This window comes from Bos mutus, chromosome 11 (genome assembly GCF_027580195.1).
Source record: "Bos mutus isolate GX-2022 chromosome 11, NWIPB_WYAK_1.1, whole genome shotgun sequence".
NCBI classification, from domain to species: domain Eukaryota; kingdom Metazoa; phylum Chordata; class Mammalia; order Artiodactyla; family Bovidae; genus Bos; species Bos mutus.
In genome coordinates, this window is record NC_091627.1 from 1,032,727 (window position 1) to 1,052,936 (window position 20,210).

Consider the following 20,210-nt stretch of genomic DNA (forward strand, 5'->3'; position numbering starts at 1 on the left):
ATGCGCAGTAAAACAGGAGAGCTTTATGGTCCGAGCAGCGCGGAGGACAGTGAAGGACACGAGTGCCGAGGGCCTCCTGCTCGGCCCGCGCATGCCCGAGCTCAGGTGCAAAGCCAGAGGCCGTGCCTGGAAAGAGCCACCCCCGCAGGGGCGCCAGCACTGCCTGGCCTCGGCGTGCAGCGGTCCTGGGGTCGGGGTACGGAGGCCTGCGGCGCCGGCTGAGCCGCAGCAGGAAGCAGGGACGGCCCGCATGCAGCAGGCCAGGTGAGCACGTGCAGCGGGCCGGGGGCGAGCAGGGGCCGGCGGGGACGCACCCCCCCTGTAAACAGCCTCACGGGCCTCCTCGGCCTGTCCCATCCCTGAGAAGCGCGGGGGGCCGGCTGCCCGCCGCCCCTCCCTGCAGGGCAGGCCTAGCCCCCAGCGCACGGGCCTCCGTGGTCCGCAGGGGGGGGCCTAGAGTGCTTCGTAGTCGCCGCCGCCTCGGAGGGGGCCGCCAGGCGCCCCACCGCCCAGAAAAGCCTCCAGCTCGTCCAGGGCCGTCCTCTGCGAGCCCCGGGGCCGCCGCCGCCGCTCGGCCCTGCCCTTGTCGTCCACCCGCTCCCGGCTCTTCTTACGCTTGCTCCTCCTCTTCGCCGCCTTGTCCTCCTCCTACAGGGGGCACACCGCGGTGTCAGGGCGGCTGGGTGAGCACGGCCGCCCCAGGGCGCCCGGGGCTCAGGTACCTCTCTGCCCTTTTTCTTCTTCTTTTTCTTCTCCTTCGCGGGGGGCCTGCCCTCCTTATCTGCAGGGGAGAGGCAGCGTCAGTGCCCCGGCCCGAAGCCAGGCCCGCCCTGGGCCTGGCAGGGAACAGCAGCCTGGGTTAAGCCGGGGGTGGGCAAGTCTGGTCTGAGCCAGGGTCCCTGGGTCCCCAGCGTGAGCACAGCCCAGAGCCAGCACCTAGCCCTGCAGCCTCTGCCCTGGGTTTGGGCAGGGCCCGGGCCACTCCTGCAGACAGACGTCCTTTCCTCTCTGCTCTGGGGACGAGGAAGGCCCAGGGAGGCCCCAGGTCGGTTTCTAGGCTCCAGCGGCCCAGACTGGGATGACGCCAGGAGCAGGCAGCCAGAGACTGTGGGTCCCCACGGGCCCAGAGACCAGGCCCTCTCTCTGCGGAAGGCCAGAAAAGCAGGGCGGGACCGCGGCCCAGAAGCACTCCCGCCCACCGCCCGCGCCTGCAAAGGCCTCCCGTGGGCTGTAGGTCAGGTGCCTGGGGAGCTGGGAGGTGGTCAGAGAACAGCGGGGCCACGCAGAGCAGGGCTGGGGACGGGGCTTCCGGCCCTGTGGGGGCCTGCCTGCCGCCCCTGTGCCCCTGCTCCGGAGCTCTGGGCTCAGGGCGAGGGCGAGGTCAGCTGGCGCCTGGCAGGAGGGGGCGGGCCCAACGCGGCTCCCTTGCTCACTGCTGTCCTCGCGGCCCGGCTCTTCCAGCCCCAGCCCGAAGAGATCGGAGTCGTCCTTCAGTCTGAAGGAGGGGGCCAGGGGTTTGGGGGGTGCGGGGGGCTGCACGGGGCCAGCGTCCTCATCGGTCAGGTCGGAGAGGTCCTCTCGCACAGGGAACTCGCCCTGGACAGGGAGCAGGCGGGTCAACCGCAGACCCCCGCATCCCCCTGGCTCCTCCCGTTACCGCCCCAGGCCAGGGGCCCCCCAGTGACGATGGCCTGCGTGTGGCAGCTGTGACGCGGCAGCCCCCTAGCCATCCCCAGAGCAGGGTCAGCTGGGCCCGTTGTACATGGCGCCCCGTGGGGCAGCCCTGCAGTCCCCACGGGCCTGACCTAGCCCTGGGAGCCCCCACGCATCGGGCGGCACGACCCCCGCCCACCTGGCTGCCCTGGGCTCGCAAGCAGCACGGGTGCAAGGCTGGTCCTCACCGCTCTCCACTGAGCATCTGAGTCGCTCTCAAAGTCCGGGTCGTCCATGACAAAGGACAGCATCTGGGCGGCGATGGGCCCCTCGGCATCGCTCTCTGACGACACTGGCTTGTCTGTGCCCTCCTCCAGCTTGCCAGAGGGGCCCTCGGGGCGGGGCTTTGCCGCCCTGGGAGCCGCGTCCCGGGGCGGCCCCAAGGCCTTTGTGGAGGACCTGGGGACACAGAAGAGCGTCAGGGACCTGAGGCCGCCTCCCGCCTTCCCTCCCCCCAGGGCCCTGGCACCTCTTCCCTTCCGCCCCAACACACCGTCTGGTCTCTGGCTCAGGGCACTTCTGGGGGGCCAGGACTGCAGCCTTGGGGTGCCCTGCCCCCTCCTCTGCCTCCTCCTCGCTGGACAGAGTGATGTCCTCACTGGGCATGGGGCCCGTGGGTGGCAGGGGCCTGCTGGGAGGCTTATCTTCAAGGTCCACGTCGTCCTGGAAACCTGCCACCATCGGGTTCCCTGCCTGGGTCTCCCTGTCGCTGCAGGGAGGGCGGAGCAGTCAGAAGTCACGAGGAGGGCCCAGAGCACCCACTCTAACCTCCAGGCCTGGGCCTGTGGGGCTGCTCCGCCCTGCGTAGACACGGCCAAGAGGCACCAGCTGCCAGGGCAGCCCTGTTTGGGGGGGGGGGCGCCACATGTGTGAGAAAAGCAGGGGTGGGGGCGGGTCTGAAGGGGACGGGGTGCTGGAAGAGGGTGTGGAGGGGCCGCAGGTGGCCACAAGCCTGAGCCTCCCCTTCACACCCGCCCTGCCCCCGGGGAGAAGTGCAGAGCGGCTCTTTTGCCCCAGGCTCCGTCCAGCAGGCCCGGCCTGTGCTCTCAAGCAGCAGCAGCCCAGGGTCAGGCAAGGGGGACGCCTGCTGAGTCGCGACACCGAGGAGTCAGGCTGTGGCCTGAAGCTGCTCTCCCTTCCTCCTCCGCGCACCTCTGCTCTGTCCCAGCGCCCAGATGTGGACGGGCGTGTGTTCCCGGAGTCCACACCTAATGGGCAGAGGCCCAGGCTGAGGATGGCCCCAGCTGCCCGCTGCCTCTGGGCCCTGCCCTCACCTGTCACTGTCCTGGGGGCCCCTGGCTCCCAGTCTCTTCTCATCCTTGGCAGGGACTGTGTCCTCCAGGAAACTGCCGTCCAGGCTGTCTTCAGGAACGAAGTCCTCCACGTTCTGGACTTTCGGGGAGGCCTCTGCAGCTGGGGTCGGCTCTGGGGACAGTGGGTGCCAGCTCGTGCTCACCAACCCCCCCAGCTGGCCCATGAACGGGATGGTACGGCTGGGCTGTGGGGCCGCCTGCCCAGGAGGATGGGGGACCTTGTCCCTCCCGGGGCGGGGGAGACAGACAGGGTTGCTCCCCTTCGGGAGGGCTGGGCCTGCCTCCGGTCCTCCCTGGGGTTGGGGTCGTCCCTGGAGGTGGGGCCTACCTGGGGGCGGGGGGGCCGCCTCTGTTGCTGGCGTGGACCCAAACAGCCGAGCGATGATGCTGCGTCGGGGAGGTGCGGCTGGCAGGGGCGGGGCTTCAGCAGGGGCAGGGGGTGCCGGAGGGGCCTGGAGGGGTGGCTGCAGAACCGGCTGGGGCGTGCTGGGGCTGGAGCTCCCCGTAGACACTGTGCTGGGAGGCACCACGGGGGACTGGGAGCCGGAGGACGGGCTCTGCCCGCTGGTGGTCAGCGGGGATGCATGGCCACGGCTGCGCGCCTCCATCATCTCCAGGAAGCTGCGGGAACGGACCACGTGAACTCCGCCCGCCCCGACACAGCCCTCCATGTGTGTGAGCGCACCGCCGCCCTGACACAGCCCTCCCTGCATGAGGTCCCTGGGGCTGCTGTGCTGATGGTGACAGGGTCCCTGCCCCGGAGTCCTGGGTACCACCTCCCCCTGGCTGAGGACACCAGCAGCATGGAAGCCTGAGCAGGGCCCTCCTCTGGGGGGACGAGCTTTCAAACAGGTGTGCAATGGAGAGCCGGTGTCCTTGCCTCTAGGCTGGTGTGTGGAGACGGGGAGGGGCAGGCACAGTACAGGGTCTTGGCGGGGGCTGGGGTGGGGTCCGCCCCCAACCTTGGCGGTCCCCCAGCGGCTCAGGGCAGGCCGCAGTGACACCACTGCTGAACCCCCAGGGTGCCGCCTTCTCCAGGGACTGTCCTGGGGGCTGGTGGAGGGTGGGCACCATGGGGGGGCTCCAGCTGCCACCTCCCCAGGGGACCTGGTGCCCACGTTCAGGTGGAGACCTGGCGGGAGCTGGTCAGCCTTGGCGGGGGTGGGGGCGGCACCTGCAGCAAGGCCAGCCTGACGGGGTGGGTGAGACACCCCCCCCTGCCGCCCCCCGTGTCAGAGCCAGCAGCTGCATCTTCTTCCGGGGAGGCCCAAAGTCCCTCCCTGAGGCCCTGGGGCGGCAAGGAGACAGGAGGGTCCCACCAGAGGCGCAAGTGGAACAGCGGCTGCCCCGCCCCAAGAACACCCAGTAGAGCACAGGACACAGTTTAGTGGGAATTTGGGGCCAGGTCTTCCCCAGAGACATGCCCACCCCAGGAGCCAACCTGATCCTCGGGCAGACGGGGCTGTCCCGCGCTCTGGGTGCCCACGACCCGCCCTGTCGCGTGTCAGAGGAGTGCCTGCCAGGCCTGCTCTCCATGGGTCAGCCATCCCGCTGGACGCGCTCAGACAACACCCCTCCCTCTGCTATCAGGGGCCTGGAGGTTTGGGTTCCCCCCCCTGCGCCCTCCCAGGGGCAAGGAGCTGTCTCCACGGGTGTCACCCAGGAACACCGACATCAAAACAGGGACAGGGCCTCGGCTGGCAAACAGGGCCGCCGGACGTGCAGGGGCCTGGGGTGGACACGAGGCTGGTCAGCGGCGCCTTGGGCTTCACACCAGGGGGCCAGCAGCTGGGCCGGTCTGGACAGAGGCGGGGAGACCAGACAGTCGATGCCCACAGCTGCACCAGGCCTGAGCACCCCCACCCCTGCCCCTGAGACAGGTGGCCACTCACTCCATGCGCCCATCACACTCAGTGAGGCAGGCCCAGCGGAAGTGCTCAGTGGGCAGGGCGGCAGAGCCCATGTGCCTGACCTCCCATACCAGGGAAGCTGGGGAAGAGCCGCTGTCTCATCTGATTCCCAGGAAGGGCTGAGACCTGACTGCAGCAAGGCCCAGGGCCTGTACCAACTCAGAGCTGACATGACTCGGTTTCTCTGAGCAGCAGCTCCTTGTGCAGACACGTCTACGTGGCGGGAGGCACGCACGTGCCGCCCGCCGAGTGCAGAGCAGGGCTGGGGCGCAGCCTGGCCCAGCACGCACCCGCCTTCCTGCAGAGCCCGCCCGGGGGTCTGAGAGCGAACGCTGCCCAGCCACACGCACATGTCATAGTTCTGGTCCTCGGTCTCCTGCTGCACAGACAGCTCCTCCAGCGTGGCGTCTATGTCCAGCTGGTTTGTCTCCAGCTGCCGCAGCAGCGTCTCCCTCTGCAGACAGGAAGCAGGAGGCTGAGCCGGGGCTGTCCTGGTGTGATCAATTGCCCATCGGCCTGGCGGCCCCCGACAGACAAGGCCACTGCGGAGCCCGGAGCCCGCAGGGCCGCGCCCAGGGGCCAGTGAGATGCCTGGGTGGCTCCGTGAGGCTCGAGGGGCAGAGGTCGCAACGTGCGCAAAGCACCCGAGACAGTGCCCTGTTCACACAGGTGCCCTGAGGTTCGGGAAGCTCCAGCACTTGCTGAGACACGCGCTTCCTGCCGGCCCGGTGCTCCATGGCAGGATGGCTTCCACTTTCCGCTCTGCCCACTGCTGCCCTTCAGTCCACGCTGGGGGTGTTTTCCTGCGACTGTGTGCATGCTGTGCTCTGACAGGAAGCTCAAGGCACCCCTAAGGGTGACGCAGATCAACCCCCAGGGTGCCCAGGGAAAGGGCAGGTAAAGGGTGAGTGCCTGCATCCCGGCCTTCAGGGGCCTCGTCTCTTCAGAAGGTGAGAGAGGAGGAAAGACAGCCGCTCTCACTAGTGAGCTCTGTACCCTTTCAGAGGAAGCGAGAGGCCTCTGCGGCGGCAAGAGCCACAAGCCAGCACCCCAGGGACGGACATGGGGTGCTGTGTGTCTGTACTCCGTGATGAGCAAGGCTGTCACCTCTGGGGTCTTGCCTTGAAAGCCGATTGCTTGTCTAAGGTCAGACACTGACCCAGACACATCTGAAGAGCCACTGCAGCCTGCAGAGCTGTGACTGTGACGTGTGGGGCTACTGTTGTGGCAGGGCAGGGGTGAGCTGAGCCAGGGTTCAGAAAGCCTCAGCCTTTTCTGTAAATCTAAGAGCATCCCCCCACAAAAGGGAGAGCGAGACTCCAGAGAGGGTGGCCAGCCCGGTGGGGGAGGGCGCGGGCTTCTCAGCCCCTGCAGCTGTCAGCAGAGTGCCCAGGCCCACGGCGGGGGCAGCGGGGCGCCCACGAGGGCTGGTCACTGCCACAGGCCACAGCACCGAGAAGGACCCGCGCAGACAAGCTGGGGAGGGCCCAGCTCCTCAACCAGCCTGGGGCACCCCGGCGGTGCTCACCTGAAGCTGCAGGAAGGGGATGTTGAAGAACCTGTGCAGGTACTTGAGGCCGAAGCTGTTCTTCATGGAGGACTCAGCGTAGCGGAAGTAAGAGGATCCCGGGGGCCTGTTCGCAGGAGAGCAGAGTCGGAGAGCCTGAGGCGGCCGGGGCAGCGGGGCGCACTGGGCCGAGGATGCACCCGGGCTAGGCCGTCCTGGGGGCAGTGCCCCCGGGCGCTGGGTCGGCCAGTGGGTAACAGGCCCACCGTCCCAGGTGGAGACACGAGGTTCAGGTGGCTCTGCTCGGCAGGGCGCCCTCTGGTGGACACCAAGACCAGGCAGCTGGGGCCATCTGCCCCTGCACGGCCTCACCGTGCACCCCACCCATGCTGGCCCAGGGACGGGGCCGACATCCCCGCCGCACACTGGGGGTGCTCAGCCGTGACCCTGCCCGAGTCAGTCTCCAGGAGGGCCCGGGGCCTGCAGCTGGGGGGGTGGCCAGGGCTTGGGCAGGGGCAGTGCAGCAGGCCGATCCAGGGGGACAGGAGCGTCCAGGTGGGGGGGTCGGGCGTGCCTGGGGGCAGCCGTGGGCCCACCTGTCCAGGTGGTCGAGGACGTCGCGCACGTCGTCGGGCAGGATGACGCGGTGCTCGCCCATGTCGCGGTAGTTCCCCAGCACGCACACAGGCACGTGTGTCGGCACTTTGGGCAGCTCCCGCAGGATGTAGTTGAAGGTCCTCGGGGGCACATGGGGGGAGAGGCCTGCCTGAGCCTCCACCCAAGGGCGTGGGCGCGGCATCAGATGACCCCCAGGGTGCACGCCACATACCCTGCAAGCCACCCCGAGGGGTCGCCCCGTACCCGCGTGTCCCCAGACCCGTCCGCACCCTCTGTGGGCACCGTGTGCCCAGGCTGGTTTCAGTGGGGGCATGGGGCCCACGCTCCTGTCTCCTGAGTGGTGAGCAAGGAAGTGCACCCCCGTGCCCAGATTCAGGGCGGTCTGACCCGGAGCCCACCCACCTCTGGCCGCTGTGTGCACGCTCTGTGCACACTGAGCTCCCCGACTAGAAACGCCGGCGTGTCCCAGCGCCCTCTTCTGGTGACGGGGACAGCGCCCGGCACTGCAGGAGCGAAGCGGAGCCATGCTCCCTGGGGCTCTGGGGCAGCGAACCTCCCCACCTGCACCGGGTCTCCTGGGTGGGCTCAGCCTCCCTCCCGCCCCCTCCCCAGCCAGCAGCCTGAGGTGCGGGGACATCCATCTGCGTGGCTCCCCGTCCTCCTGGCCTCTGGTCACAGCTCATCCAGCCACGGCCAGGAGCTTCAGCAGTGGTGACAGGGCACACGAGGCCAAGGGGCCGTGCCAGCGCCCGCACTGCTCCCAGGAGGGGACGGCACCCCCAGCCCCGGGGCGGGCCCCCCAGGCCGGCTGTGCCCAGAGGCAGACCTGCTACTCCTGCAGGGGGTCTGGCCTCGAGCTCCGGGCACGCAGCGGCCCTTCCTGCTGAGCACCCTGCCGCCACTGGGGGCCGCTCACACATGGACTGGCACCCTGTCCTCTGTGGGCACTAAGCCATCTGTCCCTGCAGGTGGGAGGGCGGGTCCCCAGAGCGCTAGGCAAGGCTGGAGCTGTGTTAGACCCCAGACACCCAAGTCACTGACGGGCACCCTGGGGTGAGTGGGTGAAGCCCGGGAGACTGTCCAGCCATGACACGGAGGGCCCGTGGTAAAGGAGCGCCCACGCTGGGAGGGGCCGTGTCCCGGCAGGTCTCGCGGCGGCTTCGGGGACGGCCGGGCTGCTCTGAGCGTCCCCAGCTGCGCAGCCACTGCAGCTCCCCTGCATGTCCTCTCCAGGCAGCGCGCAGACTCGAGGCCACCAGCCTGGAAAGGCCTCTGGCAAGGCCGGCCCAAGTCACGCGGGGAGGACGCTCCTGTCGACCACCAGCCGCCCCCCTGAGCCGGGGTCCCGGGCGTCAGAAAGGCCTGGCGCTGGGCCTCCTGCCACGGGTGGTGCTATCACAGCTCAGAGCCGAGGGACGAGGCCCCACCAATGAGAGCCACGCAGACACGACCCTCGGGGCTGGTGGAGGGTGTCCCCACACCTCTGCACGTCCCTCTTTGCTCATCTTGCTCCTGAGCCTCGGCTGTGATGAGCCACAGCGGTGTGCCCCCCAGCGAGCCTAGGAACGTGGGATCTGGGGACCCCCACACAAGCGGCCACTCGACGCTAGCAGGGCCGCACAGCTGGGGGGCGCATGCCTCCCCACCCCGGCCTGCCGCCTGGCGCAGACGTGAGCACCCCACCTGGCCCACTTCCAGACTCAAGTGCTGAGGCCCCCAGGCTGGTGGCTCCACGAGGCTGAATGGCCGGGGCGCTCCCAGCCCAAGCCTGGCCCTGGAGCAGCGCTGGGCGTAGTCTCGGGAGTTGCAACGCCCTCGCAGCCCAGCGTCCTTACCACTGCTTGGTGATGTCAAACATCATGACCACCCCGTTGCAGTTCTTGTACACGTCCAGGAACTCCGCGTCCAGGGCCATCTCGGACTCCGCCTGCGGACGGGGAACCAAACCTCAGAAACGGGCCATGACCCACACGTGAGTACCCAAAAGACATCAAGTGTTTTTGTTTTGGGGAGGAAAAAAGTCAACACGAGGCTAACTGGCGCGGCCACACGGCCTGCCCTCAGACCAGGGCCTGCACTGCCTGCTGGTCCTACGCGTGGGGCTCACAGGTGCTGCCGTGGGCACTAGTGAGCTGAAGCGCGTCCCAGACCCGAGGACGCAGCCAGAGAACCTTCCAGAACCCACACCAGGGACGCTGTGGTGCTGGGGCAGTGCAACGTGTCCGTGAAGGTTGGGGACCTGGGCCGGCGCTCACGGAACCTTCCGGCCCGCTGTCAGGAAGCCGTGAACAGAAGGCCCTCGAAGCTGGCAGAGCCCATCACAGGTCAGGAGCGCTGCCAGTCGTGTGGGGACCTCGTGGAGCCACAGGGGGCCCATGTGTGCCCAGCTACACCCACAGGCGCGCCTGTGCCTTTACAGGCCCGGCCTCTGCGCCAGGAGTGAGATGTGGGCTCTCCACATGAACACCTCCCAGGCCACTGCAGCCCCAAGTGGGGTGCGGCAGGGGTCACGGACGTGAGCAGCAGCTCGGGTCAGTCCGCCACTCCAGGCTGCTCAGGAGTGGCCACTGCGTCCCTCCAGCGCCAGCAGATGCAGTCCTCGGGAGGGCCGGGCCAGGCGGGCAGAGGGGCTGAAGCACAGATGCCTGCTCACAACCGCCCCGTGAAGTAGGGGCCACGCGAGACGGACCAGCTCACCTCCTGGGGGTCGTTCTCCATCTTCAGGCCGTCACCTCGCTTCTTGCATTTTCCTTAAGGACAGATGGACACAGTCACGGGTGGAGGCGCTGTGCCTGAGGGCGGCGCGAGCAGGGCGGCTTCTCCCTGCGCCCTGCCCCCGGCAGGGGCCTCATGCCCGCGGGGCAGTGCTGGGCGCTCGCCCCCCACCGCAGACCCAAAGCCAACATCACAGCCGGCACGGAGCCCGGCCGCCGGCCAGCCCGCCTGCTCCTGGAGCCAACAGTGAGCCTGCCGAGAGCCGGGTCGAGGGGGCAGCGGAGGAGCCGCTCAGACAGCTGCAGGGTGGAGAGAGCCGGAAGAGAAAACTCGACGGGTATGACTCACCTTTGTCGACTACATCCCAGACTTCAACTTTCACGACGTCGTCAGTGGCTGAAAAGGGAGAACAGCAGGATCAGAGCCCAGGGTCAGGCTGCGGCTCCAAAGATGGGCCTCCAGGCCGTGCAGACGCCACACTCCCCCGGGCGCCGCCCCCAGGGCTCCTGCAGAGGCGGCAGGCGCAGCGTCCGGGACGCTCCTTCCTGGGAGGCGGGGAGCAACCTGGACGCGTGCTCAGGTGACAGGACCCCAGGTCCTAAAGGCACCCCTGAGGCAGGCTCGCGCCCAGCTAGTGCCCTGCGCCCCCGGCTGCTGCGGGAAGGCCTGGTCCCAGTGACTCCACAGCTGCTCTTTGGCAGCGCTGTCTAGGGGTCGCCAGCCTGGGGTGAGGCCCGGGGCACATCCCCAGGCGGTCGGGGGCTACCCACCTCCCAAGGATCCTGTGGGGAAAGGGGAAGAGACGTACGTGCCACCCAGAGGAGGGACAGAGCTTCACCCTGAACCAAGAAGGGGCACCCTGGGGGTGGGGCCCAGTGCAGCCGGGGCAGGGTGACGCCAAGCCTGTGTGGCTGCCCAGACGGTGCCTGGTGGGCGCCGGGTGGGTTGGGAGGCCCGCTGAGGCCCGGGCATCCTGCTGCCGGCCTACAGGGCCTGGTTTTCTGATGACAGGGATGTTTAAGACGGCTCAAAGGCCTTTTACTGTCATGATTCCCAAGCACGCAGAGTGGCTCCCCTGCCTTCCCGCAGGGTCCCTCCCCTGCCTCCCCGCAGGGTCCCAGCGGTCACCGACCCCCGCAAGGGGAGGGGGGCCCGCCATCCTGGTCATGCCCGGGTGGCTGCCAGGGGTGCTCTGCCCACCAGGTGATTCTGCCAGCAAACCCCTCCCGGGACCCTGAGGGGGTGGGGCTTCCCAAGGGCCGCAGAGAACTGGGCTCCGAGGACTGAGGAGCCTGCCTGCTGAGGCCAGTGCAAGCTGCGGCTGGAACCAGCCCGACCCGGCCCGGCCGGTCTGCTCCGACAGCCAGGGTCCAGCCCTGGCACTAATCCCCAAGTGGACAAATCTCCTACAGGAGCGGGGACTTCAGGGTGACCCCAAAGCAGCGTGTGTGGCGTCCCAGGGCTGACTCCAGGCTAGGGGTGACGGGACAGCCTTCCCTCCCCGCAGGCTGCGCCCGCCCAACCCCAGACTGGGGGTCACAGGAGAGCCCCCTCCTTCCCCACAGGCCGAGCCTGCCTGACCCCCAGCTGGGCGGGGTCACAGGAGAGCCCCGTCCTTCCCCACAGGCCGAGCCTGCCTGACCCCAGGCTGGGGGGGTTACAGGAGAGCCCCCCTCCTCCTGGCAGGCCACACCCACCCGACCCCCGGCTGGGCGGGGTCACAGGAGAGCCCTCACTTTTGTAGCTCCAGTGGATGCTGGTGACCTGGATCTCCTGCGTGGGGATGTACTCCTCCACGAACTTCTTGCCCTGCAGCCGGTGCCACAGCGCCGTCTTGCCCGTGTTCCTGTCCCCACGGATCACGATCTTCACTGGGAGAGAGCACAGGTCAGGCAAACAATCAGAGCAAGGCAAACTTGCTCCTCCGCAAGCATCCACGCACACCTTCTGCACACTCATGTCTGTACGCTGGCGAGCAGGGAGCCCTGGGGGAAGAGGCAGCGGGCACAGGCTGGAGAGCGGGCAGCCCTGCTCACCCCCAGGTCCCCAGGGCAGCTGGCCCACACCTGGGAGTCTGCACTCAGGAAGGCAGCCTCCGGAGCAGGCAGGGCTGTGCGCTCCCCTCCGCAGCCCTGCGTGTCCCACGGCTGCCCTTAACCTGCTTTCCCGCAGCCCTGCGTCTTGGGTGCAGGACACAGGGCTCCTCATGACACACGTCGGGAGATGGCAGGAAGCCTGGATTCTACCTTGCTGCCCAGCCACTGCTTAGGAGAGGCGTGCTCACGCACATGCCCAGGAGGACAGGGCGGGCTGGGGACAAGGTGGGGAGGGGGCAAGGTCCCAAGGCGTTGCAGAGGAGTGGGCTTCCTGCCGCCTGCAGAGAAGGCAGGGGCTCGGCCTAAGAGTGTTCCAGAGAGCTGGGGAGCTCGGCAGAACCAGCGTGTCGGGGTGGAGCTGATGGCCTTGGGTGGGCAGCTGGGCCTCTGGGGAGGGAAGCTGGGCAGCCTGCAGGGAGGCGCTCTGGAGGCCACAGGCTGGGCTGGGGCAGCGTCTCCCCGGCTAGCACCGAGCGCCCGGCAGGGCTGGGCCTGGGGGCACAGACGCCATGTTTCTCGCCCAGTCATTCTCTAGGGGGCTGTCTTCTCAGTTTCCAACAGAGGGACGCGAAGTCACCATAACACGTTGACTGAGTGGCTGCAGCTGTGTACTCTTTATCCTTCATGATACTGGTTTTGTCTTTTTAATTAATCTTCCCAGGGGTTCATCAACTTGGCCAGTCATGGGCACACAGCCTGTTTGGTTGGCTGGACGCCTCTGTTGATTCTTCTTAAAAAGCACCTGCTTCTGTTTTTCCCCTTGTCACTTACTTCCTTTTACTTCCTTGGGGTTTATCCTGCTCTTTTTCCTGGGTTTTCAAGCTGTATTCTCAGGTCGATGGCCACCCCAAGTATGTGGGGAATCACAAATACTTCTTCAACCCGTAAATTACTTAGAGACGTTTCCAAGTTTCCCCTCGGAGCTGTGCTTGTTGTTGTTCCTAATCAGTTCTGTTCACTGCGGCCACAGACGTGGTCCTTATGGCGCACACTCCCAGCTGTCTGTGGGGACCACTGGGGTTAGGGATGCGCCTGGGTCTGGGGGGCTGGGTGCAGGCGCCTGCTGCTCCACCGGGTCTTCCGCCCGCCGGGCCGGTTGTGTGCCCTGCACCCAGTCCCAGCGCCCACGGCTCAGCTTCCCTGTGGCCGATGTCTACCCAGGGCTTGGTCCCACATCCCCGCTTCCGGCCTTTTTGTGCCACTGTGAGCTGGACGTCATTCTTACGCATCACACACCGGAAGGAAATCAAATCACAGTCTTCTTTTGCTGCTGAGTCTGCATGGTCGCCTTCCCTGGCAGCTGACAGTCTCCAGTCCCTGCAAGAGGTTCCCTCCCCTTTTTTCTGCCTTTTCACAACGGGCAAGGTTTTGTAAATTCCTGTTTTTGCCTGGTATTTACCTGGAAGATTCGCAAGTTATTTCTGCTCTTAAGCTTCTGACACACACCTTTGCCACAGTAAGTCTGAAGCCAGTGTCCTCGGCCCCCACTCAGACGCCACTCGCCACTGGTCAGCTCGGGGCTGTGTGCTGGCTGCGAGCATTCTGGCTTCTCCTCCTGTGTTGTCCACGGCAGCCGAAAGGCCTGTTCCCCATCTCTGTGCCCTGCAGACCTCCTGCATCTCCCAAGCTCACCGTCCATCCGCCTGGAGTGCACAGCCCAGGATCCATCTCGGTAGGAGCCTGGCCCCCGCAGACTGCAGGGCTGATCACCTGCGTTTCTAGGCTGACGGGGCTACCCCAGAGCGCCGTCGCTGCCAGCGTGGGGTCGGGCTCTCAGCTGCCCCTCAGCGCGGTCACTGCCAGCGTGGGGTCAGGCTCTCGGGGCTCCCCCAATGCCGTCACTGCTAGCGTGGGGTCAGGCTCTCAGCTCCCCCTCAGCACGGTCACTGACAGCGTGGGGTTGGGCTCTCATCCCTCTCTGAAGGCGCTCCGTTTGCTCCCTTCCCCTTCAGCTTTGCTGTCCTGAGATTCCCACGATGCGTCCAGCTCTGGGGTGTAGAAGCCGCAGCCTCAGGCTTCTCGGCGTTCCGTGTGCTCTGTGAGCCGCAGGAGAGCCTGGCCTGAGTTTCTCCAGTGGCCGCCTCTCCATCCTGCTCTTTGTTTCTGAGACTCCAATCGCACGTGTGCATGCCCGGCTCCATCCTGAGCCTGCACCTCGCCATCAGCGCACGCGCCACACGCATCCCGAGCCTGCGTCTCCGTCAGCGCACGCGCCACACGCATCCCGAGCCTGCGCCTCGCCGTCAGTGCACGCTCCGTCTTCAGCTGGAACACTACGCTGCGTCACCCGTCCGCCGGCTTCTTGTCTTAGTGACCGTGCTTCTTCGTTTCTGGAGGGTCTCTTTGGTTCTTTTTTCAAACACAACCTTTCTGTTCTGACTCTTGATATAATCTTACAACCGTTTCCTTCTTTGATATGTTTCCGGTCCCATCACTTCGTGGCAAACAGTGGAAACAGTGACAGAGTTTATTTTTTTGGGCTCCAGAATCACTGCAGATGGCGACTGCAGCCATGAAATTAAAAGATGCTTGCTCCTTGGAAGAAAAGTATTAAAAAGCAAAGACATTACTTTGCCAATAAAGGTCCGCTAGTCAAAGCTATGGTTTTTCCAGTGGTCACGTATGGATGTGAGAGTTGAACCATAAACAAAGCTGAGCGCTGAAGAATTGATGCTTTTGAACTGTGGTGTTGCAGAAGACCGCTGAGAGTCCCTTGGACTGCAAGGAGATGCAACCAGTCCATTCTAAAGGAGATCAGTCCTGAATATTCATTGGAAGGACTGATGCTGAAGCTCCAATACTTTGGCCACCTGATTCAAAGAACGGACTCCCTGGAAGAGACCCTGATGCTGGGAAAGATTGAAGGCAGGAAGAGAAGGGGACGACAGAGGATGAGATGGTAGGATGGCATCACTGACTCAATGGACACGAGTTTGGGTAAACTCCGGGAGTTGGTGATGGACAGGGAGGCCTGGTGTGCTGCAGTCCATGGGGTCGCAGAGAGTCAGACACAACTGAGCAACTGAACTGACCAACTTTAACATATATTTGTTTTCTATTCTGTTTTGAGAATGAAAAGTGTTAATTTTCTCTCCAACTGAAATCCTTTTAAAATCTGAAATCTATTCTTCAAAAAGCCAATTAGAAGAAAGTGTATAATACCAGAAATAAACAGAAAGACCTGGTTTCATCTGGTTAAAAAAAGTAACCGATCTCTACTTCTAAGTAAAAAAGTCAAATCAATGTTAGAAACTTAGACATCACTCAGATAAACTAAGTGATTCAATGGAAAACCTTTAATTAAGATTCACTCAAGAAGTGACAAGAAGCCCTGACCTGAGAAGCGTGTGGCCGTTTTACTGAACAGAACAGCTGCCTTTCTATCCTCTGCCTTTTATTCTAAGGAAGGAACACCACAGACACAGGATTGGCTAAGGGCTCCAGAATCTCTTTTACTCCCTGATTCTATAGTAATTCACCCAGACTGCCACACACTGCAAGCGAAACAGGGTATCTTTTTTTTAAAATACAAAAGAAAGCTGCCAGTCTATCCTGGATGGGAGTGATGCATTCCCTCTGCAGGAGGCAGGACTGAAACCCCACGATGCCCTTTGGTGGTGCCACCAGCAGGGGTCGCTGGACAGCTGGCCCCCTCCTGGCAGCTCCTCCCAACACAGCCTCCAGGGTCTCTCTTCACAGAGTCCCTGGGATGGGGCATGGCGGGAGGGCCATGAGGGCCTAAGGCCATGTCTCCCTCTCTCCTTCGGCTTGGCCTCACGCTCCTCTCCTGACCTCACTGCACTGCGACACGCCCTCGGCCCTTCTCCGTGAGGCCGGCGCTGACCTTCGGCTCAGCAGCCCCAGCCTCAGCCCTCAGCCTGCTCAGGCCCTCGGCCGCCATCAGGCTGTGTGGCCGCTTCCTCACCGTGTCTTGTGCCCGCTGCCTGCCTTCCACTCCCCCTAAATGTAAGCCCCGTAGCGCAGAGACTGTGGTCTGGGTTCTCACTGATGAGCGCTCGGTAAATATTTGCTAAGCAGATGAATGCCAGAGAAGGAAAACCTATGAAGAAAAGCGTGGAGCACGTCTCAGACAGCAACGCTTGGGGATCCGCACACCAGCCCTGACGGGGCAGGCCGCACAGTCTACCAAACGCAGCCGCTCATGTCTGAAAGGAAAAGCCCTTTCCTGGTGACCAACCTTTCAAAGCTTTCCTGAGTTCTAGCACTGAAATCTGACTGGCCAGGACTCTGAATGCAGCCCGGAGCAAGGGCATGGAATCCACAAGACCAGTGCATCCTCACTCCAGCAAACACAGCTGACCACCCGGGCCCACCCGGAGCACAAAGAGCAGACAGCTCAGGGAGCATCCTGCCGCCTCACACTCGAATGGCTTCTGACCCACAGGTGTGGTCCCGTGGCTCACCTGGGCTTTGATGCTAAATGTGATGTGTATGCTGGGACTCTGCATGTGAGTCACTTCTCACCATCACAGCAATTTACAAGAAAATGACTTATCTGCCGCAGGAGAACAAAGTTCTATAAGAGCTCTTTACCCATAAAAATCCTGAGTCCATAGTTATCATACGGCTGGTGTGCTTCCTTAAGTAAGATGTTTTGGAAAGTAAGTACTAGAAATGTTCTTTTCTGCTGACTAATAAAGGAAGTAAAAAAGTTTGGAAAGTGCGTATTAGCCCACGACGGGGACAGCGTCAGCCTGAAACGTCACACAGGCACGGGGCTCGGCTTCTCAACCGCTCCACATTTCACGCATTGTGTTCCACATCGGAATCTGCTGCCATGCAATCCCAATCCCTGAAGTGGGGGCTCTTCTCTGGAAGGATTCCAGTGTCCTTTCTGCTTCTGACCCACCCCCCAACCCCAACCAGGGGGGTGTCCACCAGGGAGGGCTTTTCAGAAGGTAAACACTTTCCAGGCCAGTTTCCAAAGGAGGAAAATTAAGTTTTAACACATAATACTACAACTAATACAATTAACACATAATACTACAACTAATACAATTAACACATAATACTACAGCTAATACAATTAACACATAATACTAGAACTAATACAATTAACACATAATACTACAACTAATACAATTAACACATAATACTACAACTAATACAATTAACACATAATACTACAACTAATACAATTAACACATAATACTACAACTAATACAATTAACACATAATACTACAACTAATACAATTAACACATAATACTACAACTAATACAATTAACACATAATACTACAACTAATACAATTAACACATAATACTACAACTAATACAATTAACACATAATACACAATACAATTAACACATAATACTACAACTAATACAATTAACACATAATACTACAACTAATACAATTAACACATAATACTACAACTAATACAATTAACACATAATACTACAACTAATACAATTAACACATAATACTACAACTAATAAAATTAACACATAATACTACAACTAATAAAATTAACACATAATACTACAACTAATAAAATTAACACATAATACTACAACTAATAAAATTAACACATAATACTACAACTAATAAAATTAACACATAATACTACAACTAATAAAATTAACACATAATACTACAACTAATAAAATTAAGGAGAGACATTACTTTGTCAATAAAGGTCCGTCTGGTCAAGGCTATGGTTTTTCCAGTGGTCATGTATGGATGTGAGAGTTGGACTATAAAGAAAGCTGAGCGCCGAAGAAGTGATGCTTTTGAACTGTAGTGTTGGAGAAGACTCTTGAGAGTCCATTGGACTGCAAGGAGATCCAACCAGTCCATCCTAAAGGAGATCAGTCCTGAATATTCATTGGAAGGACTGATGTTGAACCTGAAACTCCAATACTTTGGCCACCTGATGTGAAGAGATGACTTATTTGAAAAGACCCTGATGCTGGGAAAGATTGAGGGCAGGAGGAGAAGGGGACGACAGAGGATGAGATGGTTGGATGGCATCACTGACTCAATGGACATGAGTCTGAGTAAACTCCAGGAGTTGGTGATGGACAGGGAGGCCTGGCGTGTTGCAGTCCATGGGGTTGCAAAGAGTCGGACACGACTGAGCGACTGAACTGAATAAAATTAAATAACGGGAACCAAATGTGAATTATAAGACGTGTGAAAATGAGTGTATTTTTTTTTTTAATATTTACTTTTGGCTGTGTCGGGTCCTAACTGTGGCCCGCAGCTGTCTTTGCGGCACAGGCCTCTCTCTAGTTGGGGTGTGTAGGCTCACTGGTTGTGTCCCGTGGGCTTAGTTGATCCTGAGCATGTGGGATTTTAGTTCCCCGGCCAGGGATCGAACCTGTGTCCCCTGTACTGGAAGATGGATGCTTAATCCACTGAGCCACCAGGGAAGTCCCTGAAAATGAGTATTTTGATTTACTGTTCTCTTCTGGGAATGTGAGAGAATCACACACAAAATTGGGTAGAATACGTGCAAAACGATTCCTCTTTTAAATTCAAACCAAGTCTTTCCAATCGGTTTCTTAATATGGCACATTGTTAACTGAAATACAGGGCTCATCACAGAGACTGGCAGGCTTCCCTGAAAGTCGGAAATGGGGGAATGTCCGATATCTTGTAGCAATATACAGAAATACTTAGGGGGGAAAGATTTAGAAGCAGAGAACACATTAAAACAAACAACTTCAAATACCGCTACCGAAAAGCCAGCAAGATGGAAAAACTTTAAAGAGGTCAAGAGGGCAGTCAGCGTCTAGGAGCTAAACTATTTTACATAATTTATAGCTGAGGACTGGAAACGATCTAGGCTTTCAGGGCATCGGGTAAATAACTCCTTCCCATAGAAGAGAAGGCTCTGCAGTAACAAGAGTCTGTTCCTTCTAAAGTTCTTCTAAATATATCTCTTACAAATGCTTCTTTTTAAAAAAGGGGAGCAAGAACGAGCTGCGCAGCTGACATTCTCTCTTCAAACTGAATACCAAGTCTACAGAGAAAAACCCCGTAGGTCAAACTAGCAGGCCAGCGGAATCCCCGGCCCCGTCCTCCTGCGGGTGGCCACACGGCTCGCGGGTGGAGAGCCCGCCACCCCTTTAAGACCGGGTCACAGACCACAGACTCGCCCCCGTTACGTAAGAACCCCTCTCGGACGGGGTCACCTGGGCCAGTCAGGGTGCCGCAGACGCACCCGGAGCCGCCTGGACGAACCGCACCGTGCACGCGAGACGCACGCCTGTCCCCCCCGCCGGGCCAGCATTCCTGGGGAATGACCCACAGGCCAGACGGGAGAGCCGCAGGCCGAGGCGCCCGGCCCCCGGTCCTGCGGTGCTCTGGGCCCTCCTCGCCGGCCCGCATTACCTCCGGACCCCAAGGGAGCGCCCCGGGGCCCCCGCCATCCGCGCAGGCACAGACAAGGGCTCAGCTGGCCGGAATGCAGACAGCAAGGCCCTCGGGGTGCGACGAGTCCCCGCGCGCTTCCCGGGTCGGAGCTACCCGGATTCAGCGAGACTCGGGCGGCGCGGCCGGGCCCCCACCCTCCCCACATGCCCCGCAGGCGCCTCCGCGCCGGGCCGCACTCACTGTTGTACTGCACGCCCTTGGCGAAGCGCCTCTGCAGCGCCTGGTTCATGGACTGCAGCCCGGCCGGGATGTTCCTGTCGCGGCCCGGCGCCTGCTCCGACCCCACCAGCTTCTTGAGCGCGGAGAACATCTTCCTGCTCCCACGTCCGAGCCCGGTACGGCCCGCGAGCTCAGCGGCGGCGGCGGCGCGGCGGTAGTCGCACCATGCCCCGGGTTCCGGCGGGCGAACGCCGGCCTGTAGGGCAGCTCGGGGGCTCAGCTGCGGAGGCTCCGCTCCGGCCCCCACGGCCCCCGGCGCGGCCGCTCTGTGCTCGTCAGCGCCGCCATCTTGGCGCCGGCTCAGCGGGGCGCAGAGCTACGGGGGCCGCGAGGGCCACGGGAGTGCGGCGCGCGTGCGCATAGCGCTGCGGGCGTGGGGCGTGCAGCTACGGGGCGCCGCGAGGGCCACGGGAGTGCGGCGCGCGAGGTGCGCGGCTACCGGGCGCCGCGAGGGTCATCGGAGTACGGCTCGCGAGGTGCGGATGCGCAGAATGCCGCAGGCGCGGGGCGCAGGGCGCGAGGCGCAAGGGTACCGAGCACCGCGAGGGTCACGGGAGAGCGGCGCGGTGCAGGCAAAGGGCCTCGGACTCTGCAGTCCCGCCTTACGAGTTTGTCCCCCGGATTTCAGCTCAGTCCGGATCCCCGTCCGCGCCCCCGCCTGGACCCCCCTGCTCACTCTCGCCCCTGAACCCCAGGACCCAGATCCACACCGAGCAC

The 20,210-nt window shown here is 62.2% G+C and overlaps 1 protein-coding gene across 3 annotated transcripts; it reads right to left on the bottom strand.

The window, feature by feature from the left end:
• Positions 1-3: 3 nt before the first annotated feature.
• On the bottom strand, positions 4-19,835 carry RABL6 (RAB, member RAS oncogene family like 6). Of its 3 annotated transcripts, none has more exons than XM_070378665.1 (15): positions 19,455-19,835; positions 11,474-11,647; positions 10,125-10,172; positions 9,759-9,811; positions 8,897-8,988; positions 7,040-7,180; positions 6,465-6,570; positions 5,287-5,390; positions 3,355-3,647; positions 2,988-3,138; positions 2,207-2,422; positions 1,902-2,112; positions 1,425-1,596; positions 723-781; positions 4-648 (listed from the first exon to the last, which is right to left on the bottom strand). In XM_070378665.1, exons 1-15 carry the CDS (start codon positions 19,582-19,584, stop codon positions 454-456), a joined length of 2,145 nt encoding a protein of 714 aa, XP_070234766.1. In that variant the 5' UTR covers positions 19,585-19,835; the 3' UTR covers positions 4-453. The 3 variants fall into 3 exon arrangements, with proteins under 3 accessions (XP_070234766.1, XP_070234767.1, XP_070234768.1); XM_070378666.1 differs by having other exon boundaries at positions 1,434-1,596; positions 19,455-19,833; XM_070378667.1 differs by having other exon boundaries at positions 11,513-11,647; positions 19,455-19,831.
• Between the last annotated feature and the right edge of the window lie 375 nt (positions 19,836-20,210).

Coding starts and splice junctions, on each gene's coding strand:
- RABL6 (XM_070378665.1), bottom strand. CDS start 19,584: ATGTTCTCCGCGCTCAAGAAGCTGGTGGGGTCGGAGCAGGCGCCGGGC. Junction 3,648..5,286: donor GAGGACCAGAACTATGACAT/GTGCGTGTGGCT, acceptor CCGTTCCCGCAG/CTTCCTGGAGATGATGGAGG. Junction 3,139..3,354: donor GGCGGCCCCCCCGCCCCCAG/GTAGGCCCCACC, acceptor CACTGTCCCCAG/AGCCGACCCCAGCTGCAGAG.